The 26,215-nt window shown below is 43.6% G+C and overlaps 1 protein-coding gene across 2 annotated transcripts in view; it reads left to right on the forward strand.

The window, feature by feature from the left end:
* IQGAP1 (IQ motif containing GTPase activating protein 1) overlaps nt 1-26,215 on the forward strand; it is a 185,572-nt gene that overhangs the window by 33,505 nt on the left and 125,852 nt on the right. Inside the window, exons 1-3 of one of the 2 annotated variants that reach the window (XM_073304653.2) lie at nt 23,535-24,988; nt 25,166-25,322; nt 25,739-25,816. In XM_073304653.2, the coding sequence (XP_073160754.1) occupies nt 24,963-24,988; nt 25,166-25,322; nt 25,739-25,816 (261 nt within the window). In that variant the 5' untranslated portion in view covers nt 23,535-24,962. Of the gene's footprint in view, nt 1-23,534; nt 24,989-25,165; nt 25,323-25,738; nt 25,817-26,215 lie in introns of those variants that run through there. The other variant, XM_073304652.2, reaches the window with a different exon arrangement.

Genomic DNA, 26,215 nt, shown 5'->3' on the forward strand with positions numbered 1-26,215 from the left:
ATAGTATTATCACCATTGTACAGATAGGGAAAGAGAGGCAAAATGTGTAACTGACTTTCCCAAGGTTGCATGGGAGTTGGTGCCAGAGCAAGGATTAGGATGCTGGAGTTCCATTCTGTCAATCCTATACTTAAAACAGATTTTTCTGTCTGATAACAAACCACTTAAATATGTGGAAACAGAAAGACACTGTAAATCAAAATGAGTCCCAACAGAGTGTACAAAATAAACATAGCAATACACACAGCACTGAGTCATACGTATTATTATTTATTTGTATAACCAAAGTGTGTAGGAGCCCTAGTCATGGACCAGGACCTCGCTATACGAAGCACTGTACAAACAGAACAAATGTGTTGGTCCTTGCCCCAGTGAGCTTACAATCTATAGACACATAGATGGGTCAGTACAAGTGAACAGTGAGACAGTATCGATTGGCATGATATAGATTGGTGTATTGATTGTCAGTTGATTGGTGGTATTGATTGGCCTGGGAATCAAGGGACAATGAGCAGGGAATCAAGGGAGCGTCTTCTCCAAGACTGTGGATTCCTGTGTGTGTGCAGCAATGGTCCCCTGCCACAGTGATGACAGAGTGGCACTGGAAAGTTACCCTTAATGGGGCAAGAAACAAAGCAGCTCTGCCAAAGAATCTGTGGCAACGGATTTCCCAGTATCTCCATGAGAGTTTCCTGGAGATCTCTGAGGCAAATTCCCGTGAAGTGAGGGAGTCAATCACCCTGTTCTGCCGCTCAGACTAGGCATGTGGTGGTATGCGCATCATACAGACACAAGCCTGCTTTCTGCAACCCTGCTGCCCCCAACAACTCGCTTCAGCGATTCCCAGAATGAAAGCCATATATCAAGGGCCTCCTCTCCTGTTTGCACTATGCCAAGTTCTGACAGCTGAGACTGGCTAGCCTCCTCCGGGGTAGAGAAGAGCTTGGGGCTGCATGCATCTCTGACCTCTGAGTCGTACTCTGCCTCTGGGTCCCCCTCCCCCTCCTTGTCCAAGATTTCCTCCTCCTGGTGCGGCCCACTGTCGACTGGCACACGAGCCACCGAAGTATCCACAGTAGCCTTTGCAGTGGAGGTAGGGTCGCTACCGAGTATTGCATCCAGCTCTTTGTGGAACCAGCAGCTCATGGGCACAGCACCAGAGTGACGGTTTGCCTCCCATGCCTTGTGGTAGGCATTTCGCAGCTCCTTCACTTTGACCCTGCACTGCAGTGTGTCCTGGTCATGGTCCCTTTCTGTCATGCATTGTGTAATCTGTCCGTAGGTATCCTAAAATTCCTACGGCTGGAGTGAAGCTGGAACTGGACAGCCTCCTCTCCCCAAATGCTGACGAGGTCCAGCAGCTTGGCATTGTGCCAAGCGGGGGTCACCTGGTGCGTGGAGCCGGCATGGTCACCTGGAATGATGTGCGAAGACCACTGCCCGTGTCACCAAGCAAACAGGAAGGGGACTTTCAAAATTGCCAAGGAATTTAAGGGGTGGGGATGACGGTTGGTCACCTGAGGGCAGGGCAGTAGAGTTCAAACCGATGATCAGAAAGGCGAGAACAGGCATTGTGGGACACCTCCCGGAGGCCAATCGCAGCGCTGTCATCACCACAGTGTCTACATTGGTACCGCAGCGCTGTAGCTGTGGCACAGAAAGCTGTACGCCTCTCGTTGGGATGGGTGTGTTGTGTTGTTTTTTTTTATAGTGCTGCAACTGCGCAGTTTCTGTGCACTAAGTGGCTTGGCAGTGTGTACGCCTCAGGAGTTACAAGGCAGAAAGCTGCTTTACTGCACAGAAACTTGCCAGTGTAGACAAGGCCTTAGTTTATGTCTACGCTTAAAAAGCTACACTGGCATAGCTATGCTGTTGTAGTGCTTCAGTGTAGACACTCCGTCCATGGACAGAAGGGGTTCTCCTATCAGAGTGGGTAATCCACCCTCCCGAAAGGTGGTAGCTAGGTCAAAGGAAGAATTCTTCTATCAACCTAGTTCTGTCTACATTGGGACTTCGGTAGTCTTAACAATGCCTCTTGCGTCTGGATTTTTCACACCCCTGAACAATATAATTAAACCAACATAAATTTCTAGACCAGGCCTGTATCTTTGCTGCTTTAAACTGACCCAAGGACTTTCAAATTCTGTATGCTAGGTGACTAATAAATTATTACCTTGTTTTTTAAAAGGCTTCCTGGTGTCACTTCAAATACTTAACGAGAGCATTGTGCCCTAAAGGGGTATGGGGTGCCCTAAAGGGGTATGGGTTTCCCACAGGAATCTGGCGTTACTGGATTTGCTGCAGATAGCCATGGAGAGAGAGAGAGAGAGAGGGATCACTCAGGCGAAGGCCCAGTTTCATACATTCCAAGGCTAGAAGGGACCATTGTGACCATCTAGTCTGACCTGTTGTATAGCACAGGCCATAGAACTGCCCCAAAATAATTTCTAGAGCATAGCTTTTAGAAGAACATGCAATCTTGATTTAAAAATTGTCAGTGATGGAGAATCCTCCACAACCTTTGTTAAGTTTCAGAGTAACAGCCGTGTTAGTCTGTATTCGCAAAAAGAAAAGGAGTACTTGTGGCACCTTAGAGACTAACCAAAGATGCATCCGATGAAGTGAGCTGTAGCTCACGAAAGCTTATGCTCAAATAAATTGGTTAGTCTCTAAGGTGCCCCAAGTACTCCTTTTCTTTTTGCGAACCTTTGGTAAATTTTTCCAATAGTTAATTTCTTTAACAGAGAGACTACTTATGCCTTATTCCCAGTCTGAACTTATTTAGCTTCCATTTCTAGCTATTGGATCATGCTGTACCTTTCTGTGCTAGACTGAAGAGCTCATTATTAAATATTTGTTCTCCATAGAGGTACTTATAGACTGTCATCAAGTAACCCCTTAAAGTTCTCTTCGTTAAGCTACATAGGTTAAGCTCTTAGAGTCTATCTATACATCAAGTTTTCTAATCCTTTAATCGTTCTGATGGCTCTTCTTTGAACCCTCTCTAATTTATCAACATCTTTCTTGAATTCTGGGCAGCAGAACTGGACGCCATATTCTAGCAGCAGTCACACCACTGCCAAATACAGAGGTAAAATAACCTCTCTACTACTCATGGACATTTGTGATGGGGTGTACCTACCCTGCACTAGCTCCGAGAGGGTTAACTGTGCTTTGCAGGCTGAGGAAGCCCTGCTCCTCTGACTCTGCTGGGCATGCTCAGCCTGGAGGTAGAGTATAAAAGGAAGCAGCCCAACTCAGTCTGGGCAAGCTGCTGAAGGGGGAGAACGCAGATGGCAGGCTCTTTCCAGGGAGCGGCTACAAGCCCCAACTACAGAGCAATGGCACGCAGAGCTCCAGATGGACTCCAGGCTACCCGATGAGCCCGGAGAAGCGACTGCGCCAGCAAGAGCTATGCCACTTGAAGACCCCAGAGACCCGTGGGAACTGTGGAGCATCGCTGAGGGAGAAAGGGTACCAAGCAGCCTAGGGGACTTAGACTTTTCTCCAGTGAGTGAATCGGGGAACCAGTCAGTGTGTTTCAGGAGGATCCCTGCTGACTAGGTGGTGAGCAGCCCTACTATCGCCTGGGCTGGGACTCGGAGGAGCAGGGAGGTCCTGAGTCCTTCTATCCTGGGTGCCACACACCCCTAGGTGGCACATCACTTCTCCAGTGAGCCAATAGGCCACACAGTACCCCAGAAGTGGGCGCCCTTATTGACTCTGGCCATTAGGCGGCGCGGCCATGAGTGGAAGGGTCGCTTTAACTCCAGCCATTAGACCACACTGCCCTGTAAGGAAGGGCCGCTTTGACTCCGGCCACCAGGCTATACTGCTATGTTTTATAGTCAGGGTCATGAACACAGGACCTAACTGACTGCTACAGTTTTTTTCCCTTTTTCTCAACATATGTGACCCAGCACACGGGACGGAGTGTACCTACCCAGCGACAGCGTCATTTGGGGGACAGATGGGGTGGGGGTGTTACCTGCCCCAAAATGCAAGCCTTGGACAGGTATGGAATTTGCCCCTCCACGCATGGCCCCATTGGCCTGACTGGCGGTGCCCCCCAAACATAGAAGTCAAACTGCTCCTATGCTCCTACTCAAGATTCCCCTGTTTATACTTCCCAGGATTGCATAAGGTCTTTTGGGCACAGCATCATATTGGGAGCTCATGTTCAGCTGATTATCCACTATGATGGCAGTTCCCAAAAGTTTTCCCTGCATGACTCCATTTTCACCTGTACTGCTTTCTGCATCCCCAGACAGTGCGGGAGGCACCATTTAAAAATGGCATCCTCCACTTTCATGCACTATATGTGCAGTCACCCCACATGGAGGAAGCTATTTTACTTTACAAAATAGCATCCTCTGCATAGCATGACCTTGCACATACGTGATGTGTGAGGTCATGCTGCCTGAACGGTGCCATTTTGTAGAACAAAATAGTGTCCTCCATGTGGGGTGACTCGCATGTGAGGTCACGATTTGCAGGGACTGCCATATTGTAAAATGGTGTCCTCTGCATGCTCAGGATTGCTACATCCCATCTGCTGACTGAGTGACCCTACTTGGGAACGATTACTCTACGACCATCTCTGCTTCCCAAGGTTGAGTCCGCTATCCTGCAAGTATGGCCTACATCCTTTGTTCCTAAATGTATACCTTTACATTTAGATCTATTAAAATGCATATTTTTTGCTTTCACTCAGTTTACCAAGCAATCCAGATCATTCTGAATTTGTGACCTGTCCTCATCATTATTTACCACTCACCCAATTTTTGTGTCCTCTGCAAACTTTCAGTGCTGATTTTGTTTTCTTCCAGGACATTGATTAAAATGTTAAATAGCATAGGGCCAAGAGCTGATTCTTGTGGGACCCCACTAGAAACACACCCACTTCATGATGATTCCCCATCTACAATTAAGTTTTGAGACCTATCAGTTAGCTATGGAATGGTGGAGGTCATGGGCCTGCCCCTGTGGAACTGTGCAGACCTTTGGGGTTCAGCACATCGAAGGGATCATTCCCAAGAGACTGGTTACAGAATGGGCATAGACCAGACCCTGTGAATCTGTGATATGGAGTGACCCCAGATTTCAGAGCATTTGTGGTGAGCAGGGTTATTGATGGAAGCCATTCTGTGTTTTTTGCAACTAGAGACTGGTTAATTTTAAGAGTATTCATATCATTGGCTTTCCTATGCCATTATCTTTAAATTTTAAAAGTCCAGAACCTTTAGACATCTGATAATTCCTGTATCTGATTTCTAACCCTAAACTCCATTTTCCCCACACATAGTACTTATCTTGACTACAGTTTAGCCTGAGTTGGCAACAGTGGTGAACATAGAATCATAGAATATCAGGGTTGGAAGGGACCTCAGGAGATCATCTAGTCCAACCCCCTGCTCAAAGCAGGACCGATCCCCAATTAAATCATCCCAGCCAGGGCTTTGTCAAGCCTGACCTTAAAAACTTCTAAGGAAGGAGATTCCACCACCTCCCTAGGTAACACATTCCAGTGTTTCACCACCCTCCTAGTGAAAAAGTTTTTCCTAATATCCAACCTAAATCTCCCCCACTGCAACTTGAGACCATTACTCCTTGTTCTGTCATCTGGTACCACTGAGAACAGTCTAGAGCCACCCTCTTTGGAACCCCCTTTCAGATAGGATTTCCTGTATGCATGGCAAATCCTCAGCCATTTATGGCTGCCTTGCATTGCCAAAGAGGCAGAAAGCAGCTGGAACAGGACACAGGACTTGGCCCAATGAGCTACACAATTGTAAGAGTGTAAATCAGAGTGGAACTAGTTCCCTCGCTCACAGAATCAGTGTAGGGCGAGCAGAGGCCAGTTATCCCATCTCACTGCACTGGGCAGCCTCATGCGCCTTTGTCCCCAGTTGCCTTTGCTAGCCCATTCTTGGCTCTCTGCAGTAGCAGAGCCCCATTTGCACCCCTAGGGACTGCCATCCCATTCATGACATGACTAGGCAGTTGTTATAGGGTTATCCTACATGTTTGTAGGATTATCTTTATATACAAAGAGTCCTAATGTCATGCATGTAAATAGTTGAGGAAAATCTAGAAGCCAGTGTTTGGGTAAATAGGAAGACAGAATTCCTTTCTGACTCCTGGAAGGACCATTCTTGCTAGGTCAATATGAAGATGTCCTGATAGTGAGGCTTACTGATTCTGCTGCGTAAGCAGGATTCCATTTTCTGTTACCATCAGTTGTTGGATGAATGAGGTATTGTCTAATTCCCATCAGCTCAGCTGGAGCTTTGTGTCAGCTCCTGTTTAGACTTCCGCAGATGTTTCTCTCCAGCTTCCTTTTCTGTTTCATTGATGACCTCATGCAATTGGCTGGGAGTAACAGTTTGGACTGGAAATATCTTGGAATGTGCATATAGAACTGTATTTATTGAGCAGTGGGTGAAGGATGGGGGAGGATTGGAATAGAGTACCACCATCTTTTCCTCGTTCTGAATGACTCATTGGAAAGAGTAATGAAAAGCAGAAAGGGAACTGAGGAGTAGCAGCTGCTTGCACTGAATTAAATTTAGAGTAGCATTTGTTTTGTTTGGTTTTGGTTTTTATGGTGGTGTGGATAGGGCATGTGGCAGAACATGGAACTCAGTGAAAAGGGAGAGGAACTATACACACTGAGTAGTAAACTTTGTCCAGGTCTGTCAGATTTACCATACTGATTCTTGACTTTCAGGCTCTGTTAAGCTTTTGTAGTACTTTGTATGATAAACTTAACTATCGTGCTGAGAGATTATATGCTAATTGTGCTCTACTTGTTCCACCTTGCCTTCTGAGTAACCAGTTGAGCCAATCCTGCCTCTTTCTAATGGTCAGTGATTAAGGCAATTAGCTGTTACAATAAGATGCTTTTGTTGTTTAGAAGGTGTTGAATGTATAATAATTCTATTTCCAAGAATTATAGGCTTAAAATTTGTTTGAAAATTTCTCCCTGCCTCTGTGGCGGCATTTTTGGCAAACACAGCACACATGGTAGAGTTGATGCTAGGAAGGGAAAGCGTCAAGTTCATATTCACCAACTGTTGGCACAGGCAGTGGGACTACAAAGAAGGCATTTAATAAATATTTTTAAAGGAGAAAATGAAGTTGGATCTGAGGAGAGACATGCTTTAGTTCAACCATAAGTTGTAAGGGTAGATACCTGAATCACTGGGTGAAATCTATGGCCAGTGTAATGCAGGAGGTCAAACTAGATGATCATAATGCTTCCTCTTGGCCTCAATCTATGAATTATAGAAGTCCATATGGCAGGTAATGAGGCCCTTTCAGGGTTTTTCTGCTTTGTACATTGTTTTCTTCTTAATTAATTGTGAAGTTAACAGGTTATGCTTATATCAGAACTCCATGAAAATTCTGTCTACTTGTCTGAGACAGTAGCTCTCTTCCTCTCTCCTGTCCAAAGATTTTTTCTGGGACTCTCAAGTGCCTTCCCATTCTGTCTCCTTTTTTGTATCTTCTGAGCTGGTGTTTCAGTATTTTGTTTGGTGCAGTAGTTTAGACGTATGCTCTGAGAGCTGTATTTATGTTAAAAAAAAAAACAACAACAAAAAAAAGTTCGGGTCTTGGCACCTCCCCTAGGATTCCTGTGCTGCTGTGTGATCAAGTATGGATACAGGGCAGGCAGTTTTCTGTTGAGAATTGCCTCTTCAGATCAGATGTATGCATCTACTATGAGTCCCATGCCAAGTGAAATAAAGACAGTTGGGACTATGGTCTATTATAGAATTTAGCACAGATTGTTCAGATCCGCAGAAAGCCTTTACTGCTTTCTACATAGTTCTGGGACCCATCCCATAGGGTTGAGGTAGTGCTTCCAAAAGAAGAAGATGGTTGTGATACACATAGGTACCAGTGATGTAGAGAGAGGTAGAACAGAGGTCCTGCAAGATAAGAGATTTAAAGTCCATGACCTCCATGGTAGCATTCTCTGAAATTCTTCCAGTTTCACGTGCTCCCAGCCAGTTAGACAGGCAGAATTCCAGGGTCTTAATGCATGGATGAGACAATGGTGTTGGGAGGAGGGATTTAGGTTTATTAGGAACTGGGGAACCTTTTGGGAAAGGAGCAACTTATACAGGAAGGACAGGCTCTACCATAAATGGAAATGGAACCAGATTGCTGGCATGTACAATTAAAAAGGTTGTAGGGGAGTTTTTAAACTAAAGGCTGGGGAGAGCTGACAGGTGTATATGAAGCTGGATATGAGTCAGCAGTGTGCCCTTGTTGCCAAGAAGGCCAATGGCATTTTGGGATGTATAAGTAGGGGCATAGCGAGCAGATCGAGGGACGTGATCGTTCCCCTCTATTCGACATTGGTGAGGCCTCATCTGGAGTACTGTGTCCAGTTTTGGGCCCCACACTTCAAGAAGGATGTGGATAAATTGGAGAGAGTCCAGCGAAGGGCAACAAAAATGATTAGGGGACTGGAACACATGAGTTATGAGGAGAGGCTGAGGGAGCTGGGATTGTTTAGCCTGCAGAAGAGAAGAATGAGGGGGGATTTGATAGCTGTTTTCAACTACCTGAAAGGGGGTTCCAAAGAGGATGGCTCTAGACTGTTCTCAATGGTAGCAGATGACAGAACAAGGAGTAATGGTCTCAAGTTGCAGTGGGGGAGGTTTAGATTGGATATTAGGAAAAACTTTTTCACTAAGAGGGTGGTGAAACACTGGAATGCGTTACCTAGAGAGGTGGTAGAATCTCCTTCCTTAGAGGTTTTTAAGGTCAGGCTTGACAAAGCCCTGGCTGGGATGATTTAACTGGGAACTGGTCCTGCTTTGAGCAGGGGGTTGGACTAGATGACCTTCTGGGGTCCCTTCCAACCCTGATATTCTATGATTCTATAGTGTGGAGGAGCACATGTTTCAGACAGACATCCCTTAGGGGAGGATTTATTAAAGGGGATGCTCTATCTCGTAGTAAAGATGAGAGGATAGAAGTTAATAAAGTACAGGTCAGAGCTGAAAAGAAACAGTCAAGCGAAAAAGAGTCCCATTGAATTACATCACATGAAGGCAGATACCTAAATATTGACAGATTTTATAAGTGCTTGTATACATATGCTAGAAGTCTAAATACTAAGATAGATGAACTTGATTGCCTGGTATTAGACAGCTATTGCCAGGACTATACTGGCTGGTGTTCCTCAATTTGCATGTGGTAGCCTGGCACTGCACTCTGTAGGACCAAAATGAATATGCTCTAGGAATTATTTTGGGGAAGTTCTGTGGCATATATACCTCTATACAGGAGTTAAGAATAGATGATCAGAATGGTCCTTTCTGGCTTTTGAATCTATGAATGTCCAATAATGTTTGAAATACTGGATTTTGGAGCTGGTTCTTGGTGCTGGACACTAGATGAGATTGCGGGAAGTCCACTGATATAAATTTAACTAGGATATTTCCACTAGCATGGGCAGACCTGGTGGAGAAGCAGGGAAAGACAGTTTTTCAAGGAGACAGAAGAAACCGCTTTCTATCTCTTTGTATTTTGTTAGGTAGAATGTGTGGTTATTCAAAGTCTCACTCCTGCATGGCTTGTCATTTTTAGTTTGAATTGAGTTGCTGGTTATTGGTTACTCCTGGATCAGTTTTGGCTTCTAATTGACAGTTTCATTGTGATCTTTCAGCTTGGGAGATTTTCTCCTGCAAATGAATTGGTGCCAGATTCTCACTGGAGTTTCTTTTGCTGCAGCTGTGTGTTTCAGATGCTGTGCAGAGCTGTGCAGCAGGAGAAAGCTAGAATTAGTTACCTATTGACAGGAAGTCATTTTGAAGCAAAGATTCTCACCATTTTCTCATTTCCTCACCAGGGTGCTGTCTTTGACTCCTTTAGGAGAGGCCTGTCTTTGGTTTCAGTTTTGGTAGTAGGTTCAGGTTTGTTTGGAGCTCTCCTATCCCAAAACACCCTTCTTAGCTGTGTGTATGGGAAACCTCATTCTCCTGCCTTTTGCCTTCCCTCCAGATTACTAGAGGAGGAAAAGACAAACTCGACTCTGTCCCTACTTCCCAACCCCCTCTGTCACAATTTTACATTCTAAACAAAGGCTTTAGAGAGACCATTAGATTCTGGAGAAGTGGGTGAGTTTCAGCAGCTAGAAAGGGAGTCTGGGCTTGTTGTTTTTCATAGATTTTAAGACTAGAAGAAACCATTATGATCATCCAACCTGACTTTCTGTATAACACAATCAACAAACTTTCACCAAGTGATTTCTGCATTGAGCTCATAACTTCTGGGAAGAGTGATTTAAATCAAGGTAATTTTAAATAATTTAAAACAGTTAAAATGATTTAAATCATGTTGGGGCTTTGTAAAACTAATGAAAAATTTGTGCTATTGCAACTCTATTAAAATTTTAATTAAATTATCATGCCTGTTTTAAAATGCCACTCATTTGAATTTTACAAAATTGCTATAGACATAAAAGAAAATTAAGGCCATGATCCTGCACATATTTAAGCAAGTATACAACTTTACTTACATGAATAATCCCCTGGACCTTGACTTAAATTTGGTTAATGATACTGGCCTCCTTTGTAAAGCTCTTTGAGATCTATTGATGAAAAGCCTTTGTAAGAACTAAGTATTAAAGTTAAGCATATCATAGAATCATAGAATATCAGGGTAGGAAGGGATCTCAGGAGTTCATCTAGTCCAACCCCCTGCTCAAAACAGGACCAATCCCCAATTAAATCATCCCAGCCAGGGCTTTGTCAAGCCTGACCTTAAAAACTTCTAAGGAAGGAGATTCTACCACCTCCCTAGGTAACGCATTCCAGTGTTTCACCACCCTCCTAGTGAAAAAGTTTTTCCTAATATCCAACCGAAACCTCCCCCACTGCAACTTGAGACCATTACTCCTTGTCCTGTCCTCTTCTACCACTGAGAATAGTCTAGAACCATCCTCTCTGGAACCACCTCTCAGGTAGTTGAAAACAGCTATCAAATCCCCCCTCATTCTTCTCTTCTGCAGACTAAACAATCCCAGTTCCCTCAGCCTCTCCTCATAAGTCATGTGTTCCAGACCCCTAATCATTTTTGTTGCCCTTCGCTGGACTCTTTCCAGTTTATCCACATCCTTCTTGTAGTGTGGGGCCCAAAACTGGACACACTACTCCAGATGAGGCCTCACCAATGTCGAATAGAGGGGGATGATCACGTCCCTCGATCTGCTCGCTATGCCCCTACTTATACATCCCAAAATGCCATTGGCCTTCTTGGCAACAAGGGCACACTGCTGACTCATATCCAGCTTCTCGTCCACTGTCACCCCTAGGTCCTTTTCCGCAGAACTGCTGCCTAGCCATTTGGTCCCTAGTCTGTAGCTGTGCATTGGGTTCTTCCGTCCTAAGTGCAGGACCCTGCACTTATCCTTATTGAACCTCATCAGATTTCTTTTGGCCCAATCCTCCAATTTGTCTAGGTCCCTCTGTATCCTATCCCTGCCCTCCAGCGTACCTACCACTCCTCCCAGTTTAGTATCATCCGCAAATTTGCTGAGAGTGCAATCCACACCATCCTCCAGATCATTTATGAAGATATTGAACAAAACCAGCCCCAGGACCGACCCCTGGGGACTCCACTTGACACCAGCTGCCAACTAGACATGGAGCCATTGATCACTACCTGTTGAGCCTGACAATCTAGCCAACTTTCTACCCACCTTATAGTGCATTCATCCAGCCCATACTTCTTTAACTTGCTGACAAGAATACTGTGGGAGACCATGTCAAAAGCTTTGCTAAAGTCAAGAAACAATACATCCACTGCTTTCCCTTCATCCACAGAACCAGTAATCTCATCACAGAAGGTGATTAGATTAGTCAGGCATGTCCTTCCCTTGGTGAATCCATGCTGACTGTTCCTGATCACTTTCCTCTCATGTAAGTGCTTCAGGATTGATTCTTTGAGGACCTGCTCCATGATTTTTCCGGGGACTGAAGTGAGGCTGACTGGTCTGTAGTTCCCAGGATCCTCCTCCTTCCCTTTTTTAAAGATGGGCACTACATTAGCCTTTTTCCAGTCATCCGGGACTTCCCCCGTTAGCCACGAGTTTTCAAAGATAATGGCCAATGGCTCTGCAATCACAGCCACCAGTTCCTTTAGCACTCTCGGATGCAACTCGTCCGGCCCCATGGACTTGTTCACGTCCAGCTTTTCTAAATAGTCCCTAACCACCTCTTTCTCCACAGAGGGCTGGCCATCTATTCCCCATGTTGTGATGCGCAGCAGTCTGGGAGCTGACCTTGTTTGTGAAGACAGAGGCAAAAAAAGCATTGAGTACATTAGCTTTTTCCACATCCTCTGTCACTAGGTACCCTCTCTCATTCATTAAGGGGCCCACACTTTCCTTGGCTTCCATAAGTATCCATATCCATAGGTATTCCATATCCATAAGTGTTTGTAGCATCAAGGTCTAAAATTGTGTTTTTTAAGAAAAACATTTCAAAACAATTTCTTCAATGTTAACATATATATAAACACAGGACACAATTGTCTAAGCCTATATTTAGGTACCTAAGGGTGGGATTTTCAAAAGCTCGTAAAGTGACTTAGGAGCAAAAGTCCCATCAGCATCAAATTGGAAATCCCGATAGAAGTATTTCAGGTTTTTTGACTTGTATGGATATTCAGTCTATGGGAAGGTGGTGTTGGTTGCAAATGTAGCTTGGGCTATCTGCAATTTTGTGTTTTGGTGTATGTCCTCATAGGATGTTAATGAGACTCTAGACTTGTTTTCTAGCATAGATCAAACAGCTTAATGGGACTAAATCAGGGGGCCCAGATAATCTTCATCCAAGAATATTAAAGGAATTGGTACATGAAATTGCAAGGCCATTAGCAAGAATTTTTAATGAATCTGTAAACTCAGGGGTTGTACCATATGATTGGAGAATTGCTAACATAGTTCCTATTTTTAAGAAAGGGGAAAAAAAGTGATCCGGGTAATTATAGGCCTGTTAGTTTGACATCTGTAGTATGCAAGGTCTTGGAAAAAATTTGGAAGGAGAAGGTAGTTAAGGACATTGAAGTCAATGGTAAATGGGACAAAATACAACATGGTTTTACAAAGATAGATCGTGCCAAACCGACCTGATCTCCTTCTTTGAGAAAGTAACAGATTTTTTAGACAAAGGAAACGCAGTGGATCTAATTTACCTAGATTTTAGTAAGGCGTTTGATACCGTGCCACATGGGGAATTATTAGTTAAATTGGATAAGATGGGGATCAATAGGAAAATTGAAAGGTGGATAAGGAATTGGTTAAAGGGGAGACTACAACGGGTCCTACTGAAAGGTGAACTGTAAGGCTGGAGGGAGGTTACCAGTGGAGTTCCTCAAGGATCGGTTTTGGGACCAATCTTATTTAATCCTTTTATTACTGACCTCGGCACAAAAAGTGGGAGTGTGCTAATAAAGTTTGTGGATGATACAAAGCCGGGAGGTATTGCCAATTTAGAGAAGGACAGGGATACCCTACAGGAGGATCTGGATGACCTTGTAAACTGGAGTAATAGTAATAGGATGAAATTTAATAATGAGAAGTGTAAGGTCATGCATTTAGGGATTAATAACAAGAATTTTAGTTATAAGCTAGGGATGCATCAATTAGAAGTAACGGAGGAGGAAAAGGACCTTGGAATATTGGTTGATCATAGGATGACTATGAGCCGCCAATGTGATACGGCTGTGAAAAAAGCTAATGCGGTCTTGGGATGCATCAGGAGAGGTATTTCCAGTAGGGATAAGGAGGTTTTAGTACAGTTATACAAGGCACTGGTGAGACCTCACCTGGAATACTGTGTGCAGTTCTGGTCTCCCATGTTTAAGAAGGATGAATTCAAACTGGAACAGGTGCAGAGAAGGGCTACTAGGATGATCCGAGGAATGGAAAACTTGTCTTATGAAAGGAGACTCAAGGAGCTTAGCTTGTTTAGCTTAACTAAAAGAAGGTTGAGGGGAGATATGATTGCTCTCTATAAATATATCAGAGGGATAAATACCAGAGAGGGAGAGGAATTATTTAAGCTCAGTACCAATGTGGACACAAGAACAAATGGATATAGACTGGCCACTAGGAAATTTAGACTAGAAATTAGACAAAGGTTTCTAACCATCAGAGGAGTGAAGTTTTGGAATAGCCTTCCAAGAGAAGCAGTGGGGGCAAAAGATTTATCTGGCTTTAAGATTAAACTCGATAAGTTTATGGAGGAGATGGTATGATGGGATAACATGGTTTTGGTAATTAAATATTCATCGTAAATAGGCCCAATGGCCTGTGATGGGCTATTAGATGGGGTGGGATCTGAGTTACCCAGGAAAGAATTTTCTGTAGTATCTGGCTGATGAATCTTGCCCATATGCTCAGGGTTTAGCTGATCGCCATATTTGGGGTCGGGAAGGAATTTTCCTCCAGGGCAGATTGGAAGAGGCCCTGGAGGTTTTTCGCTTTCCTCTGTAGCATGGGGCACGGGTCACTTGCTGGAGGATTCTCTGCTCCTTGAAGTCTTTAAACTATGATTTTAGGACTTCAATAGCACAGATATAGGTGTGAGGTTTTTTGCAGGAGTGGTGGGTGAGAGGTGTGGCCTGCGTTGTGCAGGAGGTCAGACTAGGTGATCATAATGGTCCCTTCTGACCTAAATATCTATGAATCTGTGGACACTTTAAATGTGAAATTTAGCAGGAAAAATCTCTGCAAAATCTGAAATTCTGGTAACAGGAAATTAATTAAAGAAACCAGAGCAAACCATCCACTTCATTAGTTGAAAACTGAAAAATAGAAAGAAAGTAAAGAACTAACATGTAAATTAAAAAATCTGATTTAAATAATATATATTTGGAGCATTGCCAGCAAATCGAGGGAGTGATTATTCCCCTCTATTCGGCACTGGTGAGGCCACATCTGGAGTATTGCGTCCAGTTTTGGGCCCCCACTACAGAAAGGACGTGGACAAATTGGAGAGAGTCCAGCAGAACGGAAATGATCAGGGGGCTGGGGCACATGACTTATGAGGGGAGGCTGAGGGAACTGGGCTTGTTTAGTCTGCAGAAGAGAAGAGTAAGGGGGGAATTTAAAAGCAGCCTTCAACTACCTGAAGGGGGATTCCAAAAAGGATGGAGCTCAGCTGTTCTCAGTGGTGGCAGATAACAGAACAAGGGGCAGTGGTCTCAAGTTGCAGTGGGGGAGGTCTAGTTTGGATATTAGGAAACCATTATTTCGCTAGGAGGGTGGTGGAATCTCCATCCTTAGAGGTTTTTAAGGTCCAGCTTGACAAAGGCCTGACTGGGATGATTTAATTGGTGTTGGTCCTTCTTTGAGCAGGGGGTTGGACTAGATGACCTCCTGAGGTCTCTTCCAACCCTAATCTTCTATGATTCTATATTTGTATTCAACCTGGGGAGGGCATTCTGTGCAAAGTGGTAGCATAGAGCTAATTGTGGGAAAAGCAGATGAACAGGATATTGAGGAGGGCATCATTGGTGGAGCAGAGAGGTGAGAAAATAATGCAATAGAAGAAAAGGCTGGTTGTTTTTCATAGGCTTGAAGGTGAATTGAAGAGGTATCTGTTGGGAACAAGGAGTGACTTGTGTGTTGGAGAGGCCGAGGAAGAGGAGGTTATAGTCATCAAGACAATATGGTGAGGTCCTGAATGAGAATTTTAGGTGACTGGACAGACAGCAAATGTCTTATCTTAAAGATGTTGTGGAGGAAGCAGTATCAGAATTTAGACATGGCCTGAATGTGCAGTGTGGAGGACAGAGAGGATGTTGATGTTGTCAACAATGATAGGAAATGTGGGGAGTGGGAAAGTTTTGGAGGGAAGATGTGGGGCTTGCTCTTGACCATACCAAATTTGAAACTGATGGAGAGGCTTCCAGAAACAGATGTGGGATTGGATTGAGGGAGGCAGTTCATTAGTGGAGAGGATAGCTTTAAGAGTCAGTACTTTAAAGATGGTAGTTGAAACCATGCAAAGAGATCTAGATCAAAGAAAAGGTGTAGAAAGAGAGAGAGAGAAGAGCAAACTGAAGACGAAGCCCTGTGGGACCCTTACAGAACATGGTAGAGGGAAAGAGGAGGATCCATTGAAAGATGCTGAAGAAATGACCAGAAGGGTAGAAGGAGGACCAGTGCTGTGTTTTAAAGCTGAAGGAGAACAGTATTTTGAGAAGGAAAGTATTATTGGTCATGTTTAAGGCAGAAGAAGGGTTGAGAAGGATGAGGATGGAAAAGAGGCCCTGAGATATGGTCAGAATGAGATAGTTAGAGACTTCAATGGGTGTGTTTAAGTGGAGTAGAAAGGGTGGAAGCTGGACTAAGAGGGATCCAGGGCAGAATTGGAGGAAAAGAGTTCAAGGTAATTGATGTGAACAATTGTATATGGCAGTGCTGAAGGAAGAGTGAACAGATTTGTAATGGAGGACATCTGCATTACCATGCACAGACTTTCTCCAGACGCAACCAGCAGCATAAGAACAGGAGTGGAGAAACAGGAAGTGAACCCGAGCTGGAGGTTTGTGAGGGACAGACTTTTTGCACTGGAGGATAGAGCGCGAAGGAGTTGAGAGTGAAGTGAAAGGACTAAGCATTGTGTAATTATTTAAATAGTGTTCATTTCAAGGTCTGTTCTTTGAGCCAGATGTTCCTGTATTGTTATCAGGAGTGATTCATGCTTATTTCATTAAGGAAAATTATATGCTGCACATGCTAGGTACCTTGTTTTCAGTTGCTTTGAATGTGTCCATTTTAACAGACTGTCTCAGATGTGTACAATGACTGTTCCTATACATATTAAGTTTGAAAATCACGCTGGTTTTGAGTTTTTGATACAAAAAAGTACAATTACCTTTTTTCCCCCGAAAAAGTGAGAAAAATGTATTTCATACTTCACTAATTCAGAAGGCTGAACTAATTTTGTTTAAACTTTCCTAAGGTTCACCTGTGGACGGAGAGTGGCATGAGAAATTTCAGGCCAGAAAGTAGGGGTTTAGTGCTGTAATAGTAATATTTCACTCTAGTGTAGCTAGTGGAGGAGTAAATAGGGAACTTCCATCTCTGTGGTAGTCTTAGTCATGTTGCTTTCCGGCTCTACAATGTGGTTTCTTTTTTCCAATTGTGCCATCTTTCTACCTAGACAACTCAATGTTTCCACCCTAATTGAATCCCAGGCCTCCACTCCTAGCCCCCTATTTACCACCTCTGATTCCTTTCTTAAATCTTAGAGTGAAAACTGTGGGCAAGGACAGGATCTCAGTCATTTTGAAGGAGAAAATCAACACAATTTGATGTGATCTTCCTCTTCCTGTCCTCAGCCTCATCATTGACAAGGAAGTGTCCCCTCTGCTCTCCTCTTTATAATTCCTACATTTGTCCCAATGACCCCTTCCTTCACTCTGTCTCTCTCCCCTCAGGCTTCCTCTCCTCACAATACCAGCATGCTTTAGTCTCCCTCTTAATGAGGAAACACACCCATGATCCCACTTGCTTGTCTATTTGTCACCTTGTCTCTGTTTTATCTCCAGGTTCATTCAATATGCTGCCTAGAACTGCTTCCTTGAGTTCCTCTCCTCCAATTCCATCCTTGACCACTCCCATCTGGTTCGTGTCTCCTCTGCTCAACTGGAACTGCTCTCATGAAGGTTCTGAATGACCACTTTCTGGCCAAATCATAGGACCTCCACTTCTACATCCTGCTTGCTCTCTGCGTAGCTTTGGCCATACCCTACTTCCTAAAATACTGCATTCCTTTGGCTTTTGTGATGCCATCCTTCTCATGGTTCTTCAACCACTCCATTAGTGTCTTGCGTGGTGGGTCCTTCTCCTCCCCTCTCCTATAGGTGTCTCCACCCCCATTCCCCCCGGCTCTGTCTTTGGCTCCTACTGTTTATTCATAGATACTAAGGTCAGAAGGGACCATTATGATCATCTAATCCGATCTCCTGCACAACGCAGGCCACAGAATCTCACCCACCCACTCCTGAGAAAAACCTCTCACCTCTGTCTGAGCTATTGAAGTCCTCAAATCGTGGTTTAAAGGCTTCAAGGAGCAGAGAATCCTCCAGCAAGTGACCCGTGCCCCATGCTACAGAGGAAGGCGAAAAACCTCCAGGGCCTCTTCCAATCTGCCCTGGAGGAAAATTCCTTCCCGACCCCAAATATGGCGATCAGCTAAACCCTAAGCATAGGGGCAAGATTCACCAGCCAGATACTACAGAAAATTCTTTCCTGGGTAACTCAGATCCCACCCCATCTAACATCCCATCACAGGCCATTAGGCCTATTTACCATGAATATTTAAAGATCAATTAATTGCCAAAATCCTGTTATCCCATCATACCATCTCCTCCATAAACTTACCAAGTTTAATCTTAAAGCCAGATAGATCTTTTGCCCCCACTGCTTCCCTTGGAAGGCTATTCCAAAACTTCACTCCTCTGATGGTTAGAAACCTTAGTCTAATTTCAAGTCTAAACTTCCCAATGACCAGTTTATATCCATTTGTTCTTGTGTCCACATTGGTACTGAGCTTAAATAATTCCTCTCCCTCTCCAGTATTTATCCCTCTGATATATTTATAGAGAGCAATCATATCTCCTCTCAACCTTCTTTTAGTTAGGCTCTATACCCTATTTCTAGGTGCTCTTATCTACAAACATAGCTTCAAATACCTTCTCTACTCTGATGGCTTGCAAATGTACATCTCTTCGAAAGGCCTGTCTCCCTCCCTCCAATCTCACATCTTGGCCTTTACTTTCTAACATCACAACATGGATGTCCAGCTGATAACTTAAGATCAACATGACCAAAACGGAGCTTTTGATCTTTCTTCCCCGTACCCTCTCCCACATTTCTCTGCACCATCCTCCTCCTTGTCACTCAGGCCTGTAATCTGGAAGTCCTCTTTCTCATCTGCCCTCTGTCTTGACACAGAGATGAAGGCCGTATCCAGGTCTTGCAACTTTCTATCTGCATAAAATTTCAAAGTTTTGACCTTGTCTCTCTACCTAGGCTGCCAGGGCTGTTCAATCCTCCTCATTTCATGACTCAGCTGTCTCATTCTCTCTGGCCTTGACACTTCCCATATTGTCCCTCTCAAGTCAATTCAAAACCCAGCTGCAAGGATCATCTTCCTGCCTTGTCACATCATTACTCCCTCTTTGCCTCCATCCACTGGCTGCTCCTCCTCTGCATCAAATACAAGCTCCTTATCCTTGCATTTAGGGTCCTTCCCAGGTTAGCTGAACCTTTTCTATTACGTCTACTAATTTATCAAGCTGTCAGCCTCTACCTTTGCTTGACCATTGACAACAGTCTTGATCATTTGCCTTATTTCTTCTCCCTAAAACATCTCTGCACTTTTTCCCAAGCAGTCCTCTATGCATGGGGAAAACTCTGCAAACAGTAAAATTTGGAGAGCTGCTACTGTATGCTCTTTTAAATTCTTTCTTAAAATCTACCTCTGCTGTGGTGCCTACAAATCTCATCTGTATGTCATTGGTTAGACAAGTGCCAAACTGTGACTTCTGCTTTACTGCTAAACGATTTTGTTTTTGTTACCCCCAATACCCTCCCACCATCTCATTTGTCTGTTTTGTTTACTAGCTTCATCCTGTCTATCATATTGATTGTGAGGTCTTTGGGACAGGGACTGTTTTTGCACATCAGGGCTCTGACCTGTTACTGAGGTTCCTAGGTGCTACTGTAATTTAAACGATTAATAATAATCCTATCCGGCTGCTGTAGAAGACTGCTCTGCCTGTCTGAGGGAGAGGAAGGGCATTCCCTATTTTTCTGCATACATGGGTGCGCTTAAATTTCTAGTGGCTTGGCAGATTACTGGTTCAATTTGTATTACTCATGTTAAAGTATAAGGAATCTCTCAAAGCTGAAGGCATTGTTTAAATAAACTGTGGAAGAACACCTGTTCATTCCAGAAGTGATTGTTCTGTGTGGCCACATTGAGATTATTTTGCCTTTGAACATTTCTGTGACATAGGCTAGCAGGGGCGAAACACTGAAACAGATTTGGATCATATCCATTGTATGTATCCTGTGTCTGAAGCAGTGTGGGAACTATATTCACTTACTGTTAAATTAGTGCTGTGTGCTTTGCTTGGGACTATACATTCAAGCCATATGGAAATTGCAACTACTGAAGAATATTGATACCCACTTCTTAGTGGTGTTTCATGCACAGAGCATGTTATACCTGTGCTGTATGTTCTTTTAGCTAGCAGTTGATTTCTGAGTGAAGTTAAGGTATTGGACCTGATCTATAAGGTTCTAAATGGCTAGGGTATTTGTTACCTGAGAGACCTTCTCCACTTGTGATTCTGTGGCTGTTGTGGTCATCTGAGCTTCCCTATCTGATGATGATCTAGTTTCAATGGACTGGGCTGGCAACAGTGCAGTCCCAGCCACCCTATTTGTTCGCCCGCAACCTAGATTTTGGAAGGTGCTGGAAGATGCATTTGCTCTTCCAGGCTTTGTTCTGTTTATGGAGGAAGGGGTTGATTGGATAGTTGAATGATGGCCTGAAGGGGTCAGGACGGGATTCCTCCCCCCTCTTCCCAATGTATTCTGTTTGAATCTTTTTTGTTTTGTTTTATTACCTCCTTTCTCTGAAGCATCATGGATGGCCACAGCTGGAGATGGGGGCGTTGGACGGGGAGGGCCAGGGATCTTGGGTGGCACCAAGCAGTCTGTCTCTCAAATGTTTGGTTTGCTGGTTCTTGCTCATGTGCTCATGGTCTAATTTATCACCGCATATGGGGTTGGGAAAGAATTTCCTCTCAGGTCAGATTGGTAGTGATTTTGAGGGGGATTTTGCTTTCCTCTGACGGGTGTGGGTCACTTGCCAGGATTATCTGGGTATTTATTTATTCTTTATGTGTCCATTTGTGTCCATTTATCCAAGCTCTGCGATACAACCGCATTTGCTCCAACCCCTCAGACAGAGACAAACACCTACAAGATCTCTGTCAAGCTTTCTTACAACTACAATACCCACCTGCAGAAGTAAAGAAACAGATTGATAGAGCCAGAAGAGTTCCCAGAAGTTACCTACTACAGGACAGGCCTAACAAAGAAAATAACAGAACGCCACTAGCTGTCACCTTCAGCCCCCAACTAAAACCCCTCCAACGCATTATTAAGGATCTACAACCTATCCTAAAGGATGACCCAACACTCTCACAAATCTTGGGAGACAGGCCAGTCCTTGCCTACAGACAGCCCCGCAACCTGAAGCAAATACTCACCAACAACCACATACCACACAACAGAACCACTAACCCAGGAACTTATCCTTGCAACAAAGCCCGTTGCCAACTGTGCCCACATATCTATTCAGGGGACACCATCACAGGGCCTAATAACATCAGCCACACTATCAGAGGCTCGTTCACCTGCACATCCACCAATGTGATATATGCCATCATGTGCCAGCAATGCCCCTCTGCCATGTACATTGGTCAAACTGGACAGTCTCTACGTAAAAGAATAAATGGACACAAATCAGATGTCAAGAATTATAACATTCATAAACCAGTCGGAGAACACTTCAATCTCTCTGGTCACGCGATCACAGACATGAAGGTCGCTATTTTAAAACAAAAAAACTTCAAATCCAGACTCCAGCGAGAAACTGCTGAATTGGAATTCATTTGCAAATTGGATACTATTAATTTAGGCTTAAATAGAGACTTGGAGTGGCTAAGTCATTATGCAAGGTAGCCTGTTTCCTCTTGTTTTTTCCTACCCCTCCCCCAGATGTTCTGGTTTAACTTGGATTTTAACTTGAAGAGTGGTCAGTTTGGATGAGCTATTACCAGCAGGAGAGTGAGTTTGTGTGTGTATGGGGGTGGGGGGGATGTGAGAACCTGGATTTATGCAGGAAATAGCCCAGCTTGATTGTCATGCACATTGTGTAAAGAGTTGTCACTTTGGATGGGCTATCACCAGCAGGAGAGTGAATTTGTGTGGGGGGGTGGAGGGTGAGAAAACCTGGATTTGTGCTGGAAATCACTTTAGATAAGCTATTACCAGCAGGACAGTGGGGTGGGAATAGGTATTGTTTCATATTCTCTGTGTATATATAAAGCCTGCTGCAGTTTCCACGATATGCATCTGAGGAAGTGAGCTGTAGCTCACGAAAGCTTATGCTCTAATAAATTGGTTAGTCTCTAAGGTGCCACAAGTCCTCCTTTTCTTTTTGCGAATACAGACTAACACGGCTGTTACTCAGAAACAAAACAATAATTGCCACAGGAAGCTTTTGTTTAAAGAGAGATTATACAGTAACACAGTCATCAGATTGCTTTAACCGAATGTTGACATATTACAGAGTGAGCATCATTACAATATGTCATGTCATTTCTACTAATTTATTAAATTGAGTGAAGTCTCTGATTGCACATATTAAACAGACCAGGTATGTCTACTGAATATTAATATTCCAAAAAATTGGCCAGGTTTTGTTGGTTGTTTTTTTTGCAGGTGAATCGTACTTTGTCTATTGAGTAAGTGGTGACCAAATATCTAAATAGTTGTTTGGCTTCTGTCTATTTTGCTGGGCACATGATGCACTGGAGAGGGTATTTTTAGAGGTCTATTTGTTTCCCCTAAATGTCAGCTAGACATGATTTGATTTTGTTTGTTTTGTAACACACTTGGGGAATTTGGTAATGAATCTTGTGCATGAAAAGGTTAAAATGTGTAGTAACTGCTGCTTGTCATTGCACTAGGTGTGTCACTTGGGTGCCTCCTCAGTTCTTGGCAGTCTGCCTAGAATGTTGCAGGCTGGGAAGAGTGGAAAGCCAACACTGAAGCTTGTTTTTACTTGATGGTAGCTACAGAGGGTGGGGAGATTGTAAATTAGACATTCCCTTTGCTTGCTCCCCTGGGATAATGAACTGCTTATTGTGCTCTTCCTCAAGAAGCTGTGAATGGAAGTTTGTCCCATCTCAAGAATCCAAGAATGGGAATTTGCAGTTCTGCATGGCCACTCGTCTATAGGGAATTCACAGATTCATAGATTCTAAGGACAGAAGGAATCATTGGGATCACTTAGCCTGATCTTCTGTATAAGACAGGCCATAGAACTTCCCCAAAATAATTCCTAGAGTAATTTCCTTTTAGAAAAACATCCAGTCTTGCTATTAAAATTGTAAGTGGTGGAGAATCCACCACAACCCTTGGGAAATTGTTCCAATGATTATTTACCCTCACTGTTTAAAGTTTATGCCTTATTTGCAGTCTGAATTTGTTTAGCTTCAACTTCTGGCCATTGGGTCATGTTGTACTTTTCTCTGCTAAACTGAAGTGACCACTTTTAAATATTTGTTCCCCATGCAGATGCTGTAATCCAGTCACCTCTTTTTTGTCAAGCTAAATAAATTGAGTTTTTTGAGTCTGTCACTATACAGTATATTTTCTAATCCTTTGATCATTCTCATGGCTCTTCTCTGAACTATTCCAATTTTTCAACATCCTTCTTGAATTACAGATTCATTAATTTCAAGACACTTTGCTTTTTTGATGGGCTGCATGGGATGGTCTCTCCAGTTGTCACTCAGATGCAGGAACACAAGAACACTTCAAGCCTTCTTCTGCCAACGATAAATGCACTGAGGCTGCTGTGTTAACAGGGTTGTCATGAAAGAAAGATCAAGTTCTTCAAGTGATTGTCTGCACAGATTCTACTCTTGGTGCACATGTGCCTCATTTGTATGAGATCAGATTCTTATGACTAGCAGTGTCTTTTGGGGCCACACCTGTGCCCTGAGTGCCATCCCGTCTCCCATAGCTGAGAGCAGCGGTTCTCAGACTTCATTGCACTGTGACCCCCTTATCACAGCAAAATTTCTACATGACCCCAGGGGCGGGGAGGAGTCCAAGCCCCGCTGCCCGAGGTGAAGGAGCCAGAGCCTGAGTGCCGTGGGTGTGGGGGAGGAGGCCAGAGCCTGAGTCCCGCCGCCCCGTGTGTGTGTGTGTGTGTGCGTGCATGCGCACGTGCACTCAGGATTCAGCTTCCGACCCTGGTCCCAGTAAGTCTAATGATGGCCCTGGTGACCCCATTAAAATAGGGTTTTTACCCACTTTTTGTGGTCCTGACCCACAGTTTGAGAACTGCTGGCTGAGAGCGTAAAGGATGGAGCATCCTCAACCAATACTCAGTTCTTTCTTTCCAACTGTGGCTCTGATATGGAACCCCTGCATCCCTTGCTCTCAGGCCCTCTCCGCTTCGAGCCACTTTCAGCTTTTGAGGTCCCTAGCCATAATAAAAATAAAAAATGACGACACATGAAAACAAAATAAGGCACCAGAAAGAGAGTGAGACATAATTTGAATATTTTTTTATTTAACAAATGCTTTTTTAGCCTTTTTCTGTGCAAATGCACTAATTATTGAGGAAAAATGTAGCTTTCTTGCAATGTCACAGTTGATATTAAGCATGGCGAGCCCATTCAAACACCCTTGTCCCACAGTTGAACGGTGATAGCTCTTTACCTGCTTCAGCACGTTGAAGGTGCGTTCACCTGAAGCCACTGATGCAGGCAAAGCGACAAAAATACGCAATGCAATTGTGACACTAGGAAACACCATAGAGAGTCCAAGTTTGAGTATTTCTTGAAGCAGTTCCTTTGGCTTGCAATCCAATTTAAAGTTTGTGGAATATATTCGTTTGAGGAAGATGACCTCCTCACTGAGTTCTTTGGAGATTTTTTTTGTTGTACTGTTGCTGAAATTGTTCAGCTGCAGAAAGTAGATCTTTATTACTCGGTCTGTTGAACTGCCAAAGAAACCCAAAAAGGGTACAAATTAGTCACAGTGACTCAAATTGACGTGTAGGACCTGATTGAATAAAGGCATTGGTGACAAGAAAGACATTGACCCTATAATGCTGCTCGGCATTGGATTCAGTAGGTAAGTTGCGATTACATCAGTGCCTAATACATAAATCATACAATGGGAAAAGATGTGGCAGCAGCAACACTGAACTTGCTCAGAAAATGAGCAGCTAATGTCCCCCGAGAGGAGAGTAAATGGAACACATCTTAAAAGCTCTCAAATGACCCACTCCTGTCCTTTTTACATTTTCAGATGGATGGAGGCCTGCCTTAATGAGGATCTACCTCCCACAACAGAGCTGGAGGAGGGGCTAAGGAATGGAGTCTATCTAGCCAAACTTGGAAACTTTTTCTCCCCCAAGGTGGTGTCTCTGAAGAAAATCTATGACCGGGAACAAACCAGATATAAGGTGAGATCTCTCCGTTCTGGGAACTAGGTTGGCTAGAGAGACCTGAGATAGGAGGGAGACTTCAGGTCATATGGTTGTAGAGGAACTGTCAGTGAATGAGTGAGTAATTGTGGCAAATTTAGACTGAAAAAATGTAAGTTAACTCTTCCTGAACTATAGAATATCAGATGAAGGAAGATCTTTACTTTTGTCTGAGTTTGTGTGCATATGAGAATCTGAGAAAGCTGGCCTTTTGAAAGCCTTAAATATAACTGGCTGTAAAAAGCTTTCATCATAGTACCTAAGACCTCAGATCCCTGGAAGAGTTTAGCTGTTGTAAGTAGCACTGATCAGATGCATGTCTTAGTAAAGTTCCTTAGTACTCACAGTGGCTGTGATGATTCATATGCTTTTTTCCCTCCCCCTCTTTATTTCAGGCAACTGGTCTCCATTTCCGGCATACTGATAATGTTATTCAGTGGTTGAATGCCATGGCTGAAATCGGCCTCCCTAAGGTAATTTCTGCACTGCAACGCCAGGCTTTGAAAGTTGTGGGATGAATTTGCCAGTACACAGGATTCAATAAACTCTGCCTATCCTATATATCTATATTCTCCTCTTAGTTATCCTATATATCTATGTATAGATAATTCTTAGTTTCCTAGATTTGGTTCTCCTTAGAAATCCTGAAGTTTAAAATATTCCATTCCCATCCCTGTTTGTATGATTGGGAAGCAGTGAATTCCTGCTTCAGTACCATATGCTTAACGCTCATTATTTTGGGTGAGATCTGCAGTACAAAATTTTTATTTTTCATTCTGTTGAGCAGCATGCCTGAGCTACGGTTTGGTCATGGCAATTTTTAGGAATCATCATAGGAAAATCATGGATAAAAGGAGCAACAGTTGTTGGAA

This window comes from Lepidochelys kempii, chromosome 10, assembly GCF_965140285.1.
Source record: "Lepidochelys kempii isolate rLepKem1 chromosome 10, rLepKem1.hap1, whole genome shotgun sequence".
Taxonomy (NCBI): domain Eukaryota; kingdom Metazoa; phylum Chordata; order Testudines; family Cheloniidae; genus Lepidochelys; species Lepidochelys kempii.